Source organism: Grampus griseus (genome assembly GCF_964374135.1).
Source record: "Grampus griseus genome assembly, chromosome: 10".
NCBI lineage: Eukaryota > Metazoa > Chordata > Mammalia > Artiodactyla > Delphinidae > Grampus > Grampus griseus.
Genome location: NC_139004.1, coordinates 73,079,358 through 73,093,931, shown reverse-complemented (window position 1 = coordinate 73,093,931; position 14,574 = coordinate 73,079,358). Strand labels below are relative to the sequence as shown.

At 50.7% G+C, this 14,574-nt stretch overlaps 1 protein-coding gene across 3 annotated transcripts in view; it reads right to left on the bottom strand.

Moving 5' to 3' along the window:
- FLNB (filamin B) overlaps positions 1 to 13,863 on the bottom strand; it is a 138,086-nt gene extending 124,223 nt beyond the window's left edge. For all 3 annotated transcript variants that reach the window (XM_082662603.1, XM_082662604.1, XM_082662605.1), the window contains exon 1: positions 13,443 to 13,863. In XM_082662603.1, coding sequence (XP_082518729.1) covers positions 13,443 to 13,734 — 292 coding nt within the window. In that variant the 5' untranslated portion in view covers positions 13,735 to 13,863. The remainder of the gene's footprint in view (positions 1 to 13,442) is intronic.
- Positions 13,864 to 14,574: the final 711 nt, after the last annotated feature.

The window sequence follows — 14,574 nt, the reverse complement described above, 5'->3', positions numbered from 1 at the left end:
ACTCAAATTATAAAAAAATCGTTTTCTTAACAACTCTTCCAAGTCCCAATTCCCTCTGTGCTCCTAGCCTCCAGCACAGCTCCTGGTGCACGGTAAAGGCTCCACAAGTATTTGTTGAACAAAGCATCTATACATTACTACTCTGAGCTCCCGGTGGTGCTCTGTCAGAGTGCCTCTGCATCACAGAGAAAACTTTATTCCCCTTCCAATTCTGTCTCAACCCTTCAGAGTATGTCAAGGACAAAGGCTCAGTGTGCGGGTAGGTTACTCTGAACGCCTCTCCATCTTTGGCTAATTTTCCTTTTAACCGAAAGAGTAGGCCTCCCACTGAGAACAGGCAACATCACCAGCTGGGATTTAATAACACTGTTTTGGGTTTATTTATGGTTACCTTCGATTTACCTAGTGACACTGCTTTTCCATTATGATAGTGACACCAAGTCTCCTTTTCAAATACATTTGTTTTAAAAATGAGTCAACTGCAGGGTTGGGGAGGCGGGTGGTGATGAGTGAAAATGAAATAGAGATACGGGCCATGGCAAAAATAACAAAGGTGGTTCCTCTACAAATGACTGAATTTGGGGGAACACTGAAATGGGACAGATCTCCCATTTTACAGATGGGGAAACACGCTGAGAGGTAGGGCCTCTCCAAGGCCCCAGCGATGACAGAAGCAGGCCTGGGACTAGGATCCAGTGTCTAGGTCCTGCCATCTGCCTAGGACCCGAAATCCTGCCAAATCCAACTTGCTCTGGGCCGTTTCCAAGACCAGAAACTGGTCTCCAGAAGCACAGCGGGTTAACTAACACTTGCTGATCTTATTGATAACGCCTGATGGTCAACTTCAATAGCTGGTGAAACAAAAGCCATTGCGTAATGGTTTAAATTTTTGCTCTGTCATGTGGAAACAGTACCCAGGTTGACTAATATCTTCCCAGTATTAAAACATGAAAATCTGCATTCGTCACTCACTCAGGTAAAACCCCCGCAAACTCTACCTTTGGGGAAGGTGTTGGGTGCTCCCTTGCCCCCACGAAAGATGACCTAAAACTGACACTCCCCTAAAAGGCCACAGTATCAGAAATATCGCCCAGCCAACGACAGAGCAGACAGCTTGTACTCAAGGGCCAACTGGGGGAAGCACGCGGTTACACAAGACACAGATCCCTTCGGCCTGTCTGGGCAAAGACCAGCGTATCCCTGACAAGAACAGAGAATGATGCCCGCCCCCCAACCTCCCACATCGTCTGGTCTCAGGAGCCACAGAATTTGCTGTTGCCAGCCACCTTCGCTCACCCCGACCCAGCAACCTTGATACAGGCCGGTGTGACCCCAGCAGTACAGTTTCCAAGCACTACTGTAAAATTATTGTCGCCAGCTCCACGACAAGAGGTTAGACAGTGCTAGGTTTAAGACCACACCCAGGGCAGCACAAATCCTGGCAGGTGGTGCAGGCAGCCCCACCATGGTCCCAGATGTCAAAGGGCCAAGACTAGAAGAAAGAGAAGGCGGTGCCCAGGGCCAGGGCAGGAGGCTGGGGGAGTGGGATTGGGGGTGGAGGAGCACCTGGGTTAACCTGCTTGGTTTCAGGTTGAAAGTGCCCAAGGCAGTCAGCACAGCCTCCCCTCCAGCATGGCTGCCCCCTCTTCATCCTCCTCCACTAAGGCCTGAAAAGGGTAAGTGGGAGGGGGTAGGGCTACACAGTAATAATGCAATGCTAACACCACCACAGCAGCAGCTGCCATTGACTAAGGGCTAGAGATGCACATTCTCTTTATACCCGAGAACTCAGTAAAGCAGAGCACTCTATTATCACAGTTTGCACACAAAAGACGGGCTCCTAGAGACAGAACAGGAAGCTGGGGTCAGACGGCTCTCAAGGGGCAGAGCCAAGACTCAGACGCATGAGCAAGCACATCCCCTGGACCCCGGACGGCGTTACAGCCACTTCCGCGAGAGCAACACCAGAAAAGAAAAAAATGGGAGCAAACGACATGCTAAGAGACAAAAAGGAAGGATTAAAGAAAGAAAGGAGGGTAAATGAGCTAGCTAAAAAACAGCTCCATTAGCCAAGTAGGAAGAAAGGGAAAGTGGGGGAAGATGTCAAGAATAGTTGGCACCTGTTTTCTATCCTTAAAGGAAGCTTGGCCGGAAGACCAGACAATGCCACTGGCCCATGGCTCCTGCCCTCAAAATCTGAGGCCACCTCCTCGTCTAAAAACAGCCTATTAGGTATGAGGTATCTTTGACCAATGTATTGGTGTATTCCCACCCACCTACCCTTTACAAAACAGTTAGGCCACGTCTTCTTCCAGTCAGAAGGGGCCACCAGAGGCCCAGGAATTAGGAGGAGAGGGAGGGGGGAGGAAGGCAATGACCACCATTTATGGGGCCCTTACTGTCCGCCAAGGGCTGCATCAAATGCTTTACAGGGAACATATCATTTATCTTCAATAATACCAAGAGTGGGGTACTAATATAGCTTGGGGCTTAGAACCTCAGAGAGGTCAAGCATCTTGCCCCAAGTCTCCCAGCAGGGTCTAATGGACCCATACTCTTAAGCACCCTCAGGAAATGGCTCGATCTGTACTAAAAGGGGTTTACATTCTATCTCCTTTGCCTCAAACGAGACCAAGACAGGATGATTCCCTGGGCCTGGTGTCCTGAGGGCTGTTGAGAAAATGAGGTCTCCAAAAAACCAATGAAGACCTCAGGGCTGCAGATAATCTTCAGACATCTAAAAGTTCCCAGGCAGACAAGGGTGAACCAAGTTGCCCGACTGCATTGTTATGGCGCATAATTGAGACATATCTGAACAGCTAATGGAGCCTAGCAACTAAAAGGTAAAAGACTTTCTGTGCTGGGCTAATCGTGAGACAAGGTCACAATGTATCCAAAGATAATAACTATTATTAAGAGACCCTGGCAGTCCCACTAAAAGTTGGTCCTAAAAGCTTTTAAGAGACAGAAGTGGCTGGCACACCCCCACTCCGTGGTTGACCAAAACATATTTCTAGATGAAGGGAGATTTGCAAACCAGGATGAGCCTCAACCAAGACCTCCAATTTTAATGCTGGCCACAGCTCAGCAATAACTCAAGGATGAATCTTATTACAACCATCCGTGTGACCAAAATGATTTCACAGAACGTTTCCAGTCCACAGCCTCTTTTTTCCTGAGAAAATGCATCTCCCTCTTCCCCATTCTGACCAAAAGGCCGCTGAAAGCAAAACTCCCTAAAAACAGAAAAAGATTGGTTAAGATTTTTCACAAATGATGTTTTTTCTTTATATTTCTCCAAGTTCTTGCAATTTTTTTTTTTTTACAAAGAACTACAAATGCAACTGTTCAATATTAAATAACTTGTTAGAAGTTAATTTCGAAGACATGCTGAGCTGATGGCTTTCCTTTGGGGACTGAAATCTCAGGTGAGGGCTTGAGTCATAGTCTGCCACATACTCACTAGCTGATCTGGGCGTGCCTCAGTTTCCTTGTCTGTATAGTGGGGGTTACCACAATAACTACCGCTCCGGGTTGCGATGAGGTTTCATTTAGCTATTACTGAGAAACATTTATCCCAATGCCTGGTACTATAGGTGCTTGATATATATTCACTTTTTTTTTTTTTTTTTTTTTGCGGTACGTGGGCCTCTCACTGCTGTGGCCTCTCCCGTCACGGAGCACAGGCTCCGGACGCGCAGGCTCAGCGGCCATGGCTCATGGGCCCAGCCGCTCCGCGGCATGTGGGATCTTCCCGGACCGGGGCACGAACCCGTGTCCCCTGCATCGGCAGGCGGACTCTCAACCACTGTGCCACCAGGGAAGCCCTATATTCACTATTATTAACAAAACTATTACTGTGATCATAGTGACTCTCAGTGGCTTCCTTTTATAAATTCATATTTATAAGCCTCACATGTCAACCCGGAAAAGGCCTTGTTCTCTACCAGCTGACGTAAATCATAGATGTTCTAAGTCGAGAATGACTGTGAAGTGCTGAGTTCTTTAAATTCAGCATCACTGTCCCAAAAAACGAGGTGTTCTACTGGGATCCCAGACCCGGTTGTCCACTTCACATAATTCCCATTTCTTTATAAGCTGCGAAGGACTATGATTTTGCATTTTTTGAAAGCAAATATATTGCAAACAAGTCAAAGTACCAGCCTTATTCTTCAAACCATCTATGCTAGAGGCTGTTTATTTATTTGATAAGTTATTTATTATATTCCTACTAAGAGCCAAGCTCAGAGCCCCAGAGGTAAACAAGAGATACAGCGCCTGCTCTTGGAGCAGTCGTGACCCAGTGGGAGAACAACACAGGCAAGTCAGGAGATCAATACAGTTTAGTAAGCCATGAAATGGAATGGCACTGGGGGAGGGGGGAGCTGTGGGTGTCCAGGAGAGGGTCTCACGCCCTCCAACCTCGGGTGTGACTCCCCACACCTGTCAAACAAAAGTGCCAAGAAAAAGGGACAATTATGGCGAGAGATGCGCGCCCCACAGGAAGCGTAACGTGACACCAAGATCATTTCCTGTAAAGGACTCCCCAGCAGGAGAGGCATTCCCCAGGTGCCAGCTTGCCTCTTTTAGTGGAGATGAGGAATGTGACAAGCCATTGCCCAGGTGCTTGCAAGCCAGGATCCACCAAGGCTCCTTCTCCCAGAACACTTTCTGGGTTCTGCCCCCCGGATGGCTTGGGAGCTGCACTGAGGGGCTCCCGGTCCCACAAGCAGCATACCCTCGGCCTTCCAGCCTCTGCCCCTTCTGACAAGGAATCTTATAAACAGAACCCAGACCTCTGTTCAATTAACAGAACTGCCAAGTCACAAAGGCCTTGTAGGGCCTGAGCCCCAAGGCCTCAGCACCTGAGGTTCCCTAGGATGGCAGGGCCTGGTCCGCCACCTCTGGCCTGCTTTACCCCACCAAGGGAACAATAGCTTTGTTCTTGAGCAAGAAGCACCAGGCTGAGCCATGCTCCCAGCAGGCTGCAGAAGGCCAAATAATTCTTGTTTCCCCGGAATATCTGATAAAGCACTTCAGGGAGGTACACACAAGCAGTGCAGTACCAGCATGATAAGAACTTGATTATTTTCTTGGGGGGTGCAGGGGAGATTGGAGGAATCTGATGTTAGCCACTGAGAATCCTTTCATCCCCCAGGCTATGCGGGAGGCCTGCCGCTGCCTGGGTCACAAGCAGCACGAGGCAGAAAGCAACACCACTCCTGTTTGTCAGAGGAAAGCTGACTGCTGCCTGCCTCTTCTAATCTCAAAATCTTAATTTATGGGACGCAGCGAATTTACACTGTCTCTGCCACAATCCCCACCCATTTCCCTGTAGCTCGAAAGCCAAAATTCCACAGTGTTCCAAATAATCCAACCTCTTTGGTTGCCTGTATATCTGAACGGAAATTCCAGAAAAGTTGTCTGGCATGGCAAAAGCTGACCAGCCTTATGAAAATACCCAGAAAGGTGACCCATTTAGTCAAAAGAGCTTTCAGATCTCCATGAGAAAAGGAATTCATGCCAGCATAAAGGGCCTTCAGAGAGGGAGAACAGGAGTGTTGTGTTAACGCCCAGACCTTTCAACAAGCCAGCCCTGCAATTTCTGGGGAGGCTGAGCACCGAGACGGCCGGCCAGACCAGCTTGCTCTCTCAGGAGCTGCGCTGCAGGAGAAGCCCTTGGGGATACAAGTGCAGCCCTAGAGCACACAGCTCGGTGCCGCGGTGCACAGCAACGGACCTGCCCACAAGTCTCCCTGAACGTGAGTGGGAGCCGCTGGCTTGGACTGGAAGCAGGCAGCCATTTGTAACAGGGCTGCCAGACTGATAAAAGTCGAGTGCCAGCCGGGAAAGAAAGCTTCTGCTCAGCGGCAAGCACAACCCAACACACCCTCCTGCCGGTTAATGTTTACAGGTAGCAGAAGGAAACGATGTGGGGTGGGGTCACTGCTGACTGAGCACAGCTGTGCCAATGTCGACTGTCACCAAGGATCTCCCAGCATAGCTGGACCTCAACAAACTCCACCCATCCACACCCATAAGTGGTGGGCACTGCAAACCCCACAGGACTGCAGCCAGGAGGCACCTCCTCACCTCTGGCTTCCAGGCCTCTCAAAGAAAGCCCTGCCTGGCTCCCCAAAGCAGACCTTCAGCTGGTCCCTGCTGTCCAGACCTGCAGTGAAATCACTGCCCCTGGAAACCAAACAAAGGCAGGGAAGGAACAAGAGAGCTGTCTCCAGAACTGGGAAGAAGACCCCCATTAAAGCTCTATGATACCGGAAACAGTGAAGCAAATCGGCCCGCAAAAGTTTTGTTTTGTAGAAGGAAATTTCAGTTTCACATTAATCAAGTTCAAATGATTAGTTTCAAGCAAAATAAAAATGAACAGGACTAAAGCAGTAGAAAATCTCTCACTACAATATATCTATTTTACTTTACAAGTGTGAAACCCAACTTTAACATTAAAAATAAAATTTTTAAAGGCACTGTACCGTTTAATGCAGGCAAGCATCATGCCTGGCACGTGAAGTGAGGCATATTTGAGCCTCAGTTTTCTCACCTATAAAATGGAAATAGAGGGCTTCCCTGGTGGCGCAGTGGTTGCGAGTCCACCTGCCGATGCAGGGGACACGGGTTCGTGGCCCGGGCCAGGAAGATCCCACATGCCGCGGAGCGGCTGGGTCCGTAAGCCATGGCCGCTGAGCCTGCGCATCCGGAGCCTGTGCTCCGCAACAGGAGAGGCCACAACAGTGAGAGGCCCGCATACCGCAGAAAAAAAACAAAAACAAAAACAGTAAAATGGAAGTAGATATAAAGCCACTCATTTTGCAGGGTTCATAATAAGGATTGGAAGTAATAAAGGTATGGCACTCAGGACAATGCTTAGCACACAGTAGGCATGGGGAAACGCTAGATACTATTGAATATGTTAGAGGATGCGTGTGCACACACTGCCATTTGGTACACAAATGGCATCATTGTGTGCATTCTTGGTACCAAGGATAGCCAAGGAATATGCAGAGGAGCACAGGTGTCCTCCTTGCCAAGCTGTCCACCTGTGCCAGGTTTTGATGATGGGGGAAAGGAGGAAGTCAACACTGTCAAAATAAACTCTCTTCCTACAACACAGACTCAATTTCCCAAGAAAAGTAGCTAGGCACCTTATAAAAGTAGCTAGGCCACTTTTCAAGCCCAAAAAGAAGAAAGTACTGCTGTTTACCATCCAATAACCTGAGTCAATCTGGTGATTATCGAACATGTTTAATGAAGAACTAGATTTACAACAGTAATGTAAAATGGCTTCTAGTAGAACACCATGAAAGGCAGTTTTAATCTTTTTTAAGAGCAGGAAATAGCATGCATTTAGATGGAAATGGCTCATTCCACTGGATTTATTCATTTGGTTCAACTTGTTGGGGGAAGGGGTTATAATTTTAGATCTACCTCTTTAACAGAGGACAATTAAAGATGAAACCTAAATGCAGAATAATAACAATGTGGAAAAAAAGAAAATGTAGACATGCAGGCCCTCATAGGGCCTCCACATAGTGTATATGTACCCCAAGGGTGCACAAGATAATCCCTCGGAGCACAGGAAGAACTTCTGTTTGGACTTGTTATCTAAAAAGAAACTAAGCTCTACTGCAGTAACATTTAATATACAGACTGACGGGTGGCATATGTATACAGCTTATAAACGTACATGTATGAGGACAGGGCTCAATTTTTTTTCTTGGCAGGAATGACTTGAGCAACAGTGGAGAGATCCCCAGATTAGATGATCCATTTCAGCTGGGTTCACCTACCTTACCCCCAAGCCCCCTCAAGGAAGATGCTTGATTGGCAGCCTCCAGCCTCAAAAGGCCCTTTGTGAGTCAGCCCCTACCTACCTCTCCACCACCCCTCCAACCTCCACCTGACACACTCTTCTACTCCTGTGCTCGCCTAACTGTCTGCTCACCTGCCTTATTCTAGTAAAGCTTTAAGTCTCAGCTTAACAGCCCCTTCCTCCAGGAAGCCCTCCAGACAGCCCAGTTCAGCCTGAGGGAAGGTGCTCTTCCTCCCCAGAGGGCTTGTCATTTCAATCCTTGCTACTCACAGGGTGGTCCACAAACAGCAACTAGGAGCTCCCTGGAAGAGCAGAATCCAGGCTTCACTCCCCCTAATCTAGTGAATCAGACCTACCAGACCAACATTTTAAAGTTCCCAGATGATTCATGTGTGCCTGAAGGTTTGAGAAGGACACTCCCTGGTGACTTGTCTCTCCTCTGTGTTCAGCAGTGTGTAAGGCAAGCCGGGGACATGACTCGCATTATTCCTGTGGCCCTAGCACTGAGCCTGGCTCAGAGTTTATCTTTCATATTCTTGTTGAATGAGGAAAGAAAGAAAAAAAGGATCTTGGGGGTCACCTTCATTAGAGGTTCCAAGCTGGGGGAAGGGAATAGGTAACACACCATACGACAGTGTCAGGACTGGCCAGAGGATAGATGGAAGACAGAGTCCATTATACTAATAATGACAACACCAGCATTACGCTGTAACTTAAACAAATCAAATATAATGCTCTCAGCAACGCTAAGATAGGAACTATTATTCTCCTCCATTTTACAGATGGGGAAACTGAGGGTCAGAAAGGTTAATGCACTGGATCAGAGTTGCACAGCTGTTAGAGGGCAGAGTGGGGATTAGAATCCTGGCAGTCTAGCTTCAGGCTATACTAGCTTCAGGCATGTGCTGACCCGAAGGCTGCTTATAGAGAAAGCAGGATGACGAGGTACCCTGGCCACACAGCCACTACAAGCAGGGCCCAAAGGTTCCGAACCTGAGCATCCGCTGCCCAAGGAGCAAGGCAGCCATCCTTAACTAACCCATGACACGGCCTCACAGCACAGAACGAGGACCCTCCTCCCCGGGTGGAGGGTGAAGGGGGAGTGCCCAGGAGACATAGTTTGGCTCCAAATCAAAGCTCTCCTTCAGCACAGACTCTCCAAGAATGAAGGCAGCTGCTGACTGGCATGCTGGCCCCACCGGTGCTGGAGGAGCCTGCAGAGGCCCAGCTGCCATCTGGAAATGATTTGGCCCAGAGATTCCTGAACGGGTGGGAGGCTGGAATGACCAGCCGCTCCGAGCTCCCATCCACCTCTCAGAAACAAAGCTGGTGTGAATGGGCCCTGGAGGCAGCCACAACATAACCAGGGGTCACCCCCTTCCAAAGAGGGGACAGCCTCTGGGCAGTCCATAACCCTATTACAGCAACAGGAATCAACATTAGCCAACCAAGCTGGTCTCCCCCGTGTGGTGCCGATTTTAAATGTCCTTTCAGCGTGCAAACCCTCCAGCGTGACTTTTTAGACTATTACTGGACAGCACCTTACTTATTTAACAAACACACAGCACCAACTATGTGCCACGAACTGTTCAGAGCACTTTAAAAAATGTTAGCTTGTTTAGTTTTTATAACAACTTTTAAAGGAGGTAGTTATTATCCCCATTTAAGTTATAAGGAGACCAGTGCACAGAAATTTCTTAATAGCTACTTCGAGGCAAGTAGGATTTGAACCAAGAATCAGAGCTCTTAATTAGCTCACACCAATGTGTTACTTTGTTCCAAATGGCCCAGAACTTGTTAATTCTGACAAAGCATGCTACGTTGCTACCTTTCAAGCATTCTCTGGATATGAACTACATTGCCTGAAAGACACACTGGCATTTGCTAAGTAGTTACAGAAAAGAGCAGAATTTAGGATTATTTGTGCATTATTTTGGTCGGGGTGGGACACAAGGAAGGAAAACAGGGTGAGTGGTTGGGTGACCCACCACCCTGGAAACTCCACCCAGTGACCCGAGGTCTTGGGAACATACACCCCGCCCGCTCTGCGGTGCTGGCCTGGCACAGGTACCTTAAGCAAACATCAGGGTCGGACCACATCCTTTAAAAAGGAAAGAATTCCTTTTCGTAAAGGATCAAGCCAAAACACACCACCCAAACTTCTAGCCTGCCTTGATTGTCATTCTTGGGCTGGGAGACCCCTTCTTCTCCAAGTTGGCTGTGCTGCAGAAAGGCTTTTGGAAAAACAAGTAAATAAACCTGCCAGCTCCTGGCAGACAACTAGAATTAAAATATGCTGAGGCCTCACTATGAACTGCCCAGGATATAAGAAGGAACTTTAACTTGGGGATGGAGCCTAGGATGGGCCCACCTTACAAGGAATCACAAACGTGAACAGCCAGGGCTGTCTTTCAGGGAGTTGTAGGCAGAAAAGCCACAGTGCTCTGGCGACGTTTGACCACCTCATGTCACACAGCTGGCGCCTATAACCCAACTCTAATGATTCCCACAATGAAATACTGCTGGGAGTTATCCAGAGTATACAAAACCCTGTATTAGTTCAAAGATATCTTCCCAGATTATGGAAGTGAAATGCTATCCTGTGAGTAGCAGGAAATCTCAAAAAAAACAGACCAAAAAAACCAGTGAAGACAAGGCGGCCATTCCCCCAGCAAATTCACCTCAACACAAGATGCAATATGCAACCTGAGTCTGCGCACCTCCCGACACAACACTCGTCTCACGGGCCCTCATCACAGTTCAGAGGACCAACCTCATCCCTCACCTAAGGCCTTGCTTTGTTCGAGGCCAGACGCTCAACGTGTGGATGTCCAGCCACAACCCCAACACCCCGGACTTGCAAAACTTGGTGTTAACATGAGCTTTCTGAGGCGGGAAACTGGTTGTATTTTACTCATTTCTGACACTGAAAGGTAGGTCAGTTAAGGCTCAATTTCAACAACTCGGCAGACCTGGTTTACCAGCTGGGTGACCTCCACAAGTGACTTCCCTCCCGTATCCCCAACTTTAAATGGACGTACTAACACTAACAACCAGCGCAGTAATAACAACAAACATTTTCTAAGCACTTGGCCAGGACTGGGGCAAGCCCTTAACCCTCCCAGGGACTTGCTAAAAGCAGATCATCATATAACAAGGAAACCAGAACTCAAGGATTCAAGGTGGTGATCAATGGGGTGGGTGAGGAACAGAACACGCTTAACACCGAGTGGGTGCCCCCAAATTGGAGCACGTGTCACTGTCAGCACAAGGTAACACAGCGTAGGCAGTGAAAGCTTGAACTGAAGTCCACGCTGGATGTGAATTTTTTCTGAAGGGCCTTTACCCAGCATAGCCTCAGGAGCAGAGGGAAGAGGCCTCAGGCATTACCTGCTCAGGAGTCCTGGCACTTGGCAAGTTTCCCTCCAGCCTCCAGAGGCTGGAAAACCTGTTTGTTGTAAGGTCCTTCTGGAGAACACTTAGGCAGCCAATGACGGGAGTCATAAATGTGGTCACAACCTTTGACCCATGAATGCCACCCTGGAGAATATGATCCAAGAAGTTATTTAAAAGGAAAAAATAAAATAAAATGATGTAAATCATGGTGGGAAGAGGTCCATAGGCCACAACCAGGGAAGGGGAGGCGAACCCTGGCACGTCAGGACGATGGAAGACGCTAGGGCCTGGTTGGGTTCAGGAATGAAAAGCATGAGGATCAAGGAGGAAAAGTAAGGGACCAGAAAAAGTCTAGAATGAGACCCCCAGTTTCGGGGCACTGATGGGGAACCATGCTGGAGGCAGCTGCAGCCTCCATAAACAGTTGCTAAATTAGGCAGTCCAGGGTTTTCTGGTGCTGTGGTTTGGGTTTTGTTTGTTTTGTTTTGCTTTTTAAAGAGATTTCATGTCATGTTTGGATACTCCTGCTTTACTTTAAGTTTCTTTGTTCAGTTAATTAAATAAATATACAGTTTTAAAGCAAAGAAGAGATCCGAGTTGAGCCCAGCCAGCCCTTGAGATTCCTCCGAGGGAAAGCTGGTTTCTGCAAAGGAAAGAATTCCAACAGAAATCTGAGGTTCTCCTTCCCTCGTTACACGAGATGGGCCCACAAAATAAGACAGCGTGCCACCCGGCTTCCCTCTGCAGAGAAGCTGCCCTCGTTGGGGAGGCTGACTGGGCCGTGGCAGCTGCCTGGACCCAGGAAGCAGCCCTACCTGCCAGGACAGGTGTGGGGGAGGACGGGAGAGAGGACGGAGGAGGCTCAGCCTAAAGGGAACCCGTCCTAGGCAGGAGAAAGTCCCAGCAGCCACACCCATGGCCCTTTCTTCCTGTCAGGGGGTCACTCTAAGGCCTGGTTTCCTCAGGAACAGACCTGAGACCCAGCCCTTGCTCCTCCCTGGCAAGAGGCTCACCTAGCAGAACACACACACACAACATAGGTGCACACACATTCTCTGCACACTTACATGCTCTGCACACACACTCTACACACTCGCACACTACACACCCCCTGCCCCTCCCATCACGGCCTCCACCCTCAGCAGCCTTGTGACCTTTCCCGAAGCCCTCAACCAGCCCAGGTCATAGTGGGACCTCACTCTCATTCTTCCTCCCCAGTTCCAGGGGGAGAGGAACCCGACACCAACTCCCTCCCTCCTCTCAGGAAGATCTTGGTGCGGGGAGGGCGGGGAGAGGAAGGCAAAGTCTCCTTTAATTGTCACCCACTTCCTTCAATTCTCCGCTAGACCCTCGCTAGCTTGGGCAAGCCCATTAACCCTCTGGACCTCCTTGTCTGTAAAATGGGTCTAATGACGCCCCAGCTCGCAGCATGTGTAAGGACCGAAATAAGGCTGTTGGAAGCCTGTTAGAAGGCTGCGCACTAGCTGGAACTCCCTACAAGGCGGCAGTTACTGTGACCACCACCATCTCTAAATTATACCTTCAGCGGCGGAGCAGCCGCGGCGCAGAGCCAGAGCTGAGCTGGGAGCAGAGGGAGCGGGGAAGACACCCCCCCCCGAGGCTCCCCTTCCCACCTCGGGGCCCCCACGCCTTTCGGCGACGGCGAGGTCCCCATCTCCACCTGGCGGGAGGGCCCCAAGTTCAGAGAACAGTCCCTCCCCAGGCCTCCCTACCTGGCCTCCGAGCCAACGCCCATTCCGCGGCCGCCGAGCGCAGCGGCCTGGGCGCAGCTGGGCGAGCACTCCGGGGAGCGTCTGACTAGGGCCCCAGCCCCAGGGACGGCGGACCAGAGGTCTCCAGTCCCCCAGCTCCCGCAGAGGCACCCCAGGTGCAGAGAAGTGCCACAGCTCCACTTCTCCCCGTGCGGCCCCAGCCCGAACCTTCAACCCACCGCCCCCCAGAGACGCACTGCCGGGGCGCACGGCGCGGAACTCTCACACGACAGCAGCACCCCAGGGGATGGCTCCCAGGAGGGGGCCTAGGGTCCCTTTGTCCTCATCCCTCGGGGACGACGTCCCCCGGCCTCGGAGCCCACACTCAGCCCGCGGCTGCTGGGCGCCGTGGGGTCGCGCGACAGGGAGCTTCAGCCCCCGCGGGGTCGCACGCGCGGGGGCGCGAGGTGTACATCGCCGGCGCCTGGCCCAGCCAGGGCACTCACCGATGGACACGAGCTTGATGTTCTCACGGTCCAGGAACTCGAGCGCCACGGACACGTTCTCGAGCTGCATCTGGCGGAAGGTGGGCCGCTGGTGGTACTTGCGGTACATGTGCTTTTGGCTGAGCACCTCCAGAAGCGCGATGAGCCGCAGCCCGTCGCTCAGGTCGGTCTGCAGGTTCCCTATGCGTTTGTTCACACACTTGAGGTGCTCGTTGCACCAACGCGTGAACGTGTTCTGCTGGATCTTCTTCCACGGCGCGTCCTCCGCCAGGTCCTTCTCAGTCACCGGCATCCTGGCGGCGGAGAGAGCAATATGCACAGCGAGCTGCCGGGGACAGGCGTAGGGAGGCCCAGGGGCCGGGGAAGCGAAAAACCGAAGCGGAGCGGGAGCGGGAGCGGGGCTCGAACTCGGTGCTTCCGAAGCCGCGGCCGGGGCTGCTCTGCGCTCGCCTGCCCGTGGCCGCGCGAGGCGTCTGGCCCCGCGCCTGCGCATTGAGCCGACCCGCCCCTGAAGCCCCGCCCCGTCCCAACCCTCTGGCGGGAGTTCCCGGGCCACGCTCTCCCCCTGCCGCTCAAAGAGGGCACTGCGTCCCGCGAACTGCAAGGCGTCCCGGGACGCCGCGCTCTGTGCTCACAGCCTCCGCTAAAGGAAGCTAGGCGGGAGACCCGCCAGGAGAGGGTCACCCGGACCCAGAGTGAGGGGACGTGCAGAGGTAGGAACCTGGACAGAATGGGCAGGGACGGCCGTCTGGTTCACGCGGGAGGGGTTGGCGGGGAGGGGTATTTCATCCACCTACAGGTTCAGTAAGGTTTAATAAGGGCTTTATTGAGCTCCTGCTGTGTGCCAGCCTCTGTGTTAGGCGCTGGGGACACCGTGAAGGAAATGGACAACTTACATTTCATCTTAACTAAACTCATATGAATTATAATATCATTCATAGCATTTATTGAGTGCCTACTCTATGCCAGCCTTCTTAGCGCCTGCCAACCAATGGTAAATAAGAAAAATTTATAACTTAACCTTGAGGAGCTCATAGACTAATAGGAGAGAAAAGTATAAATCAACTATCACAGACAGCTTAATGGTACTGATAGAAATGAACAACAATTTGCTGTGTATATTAGTTTCCTA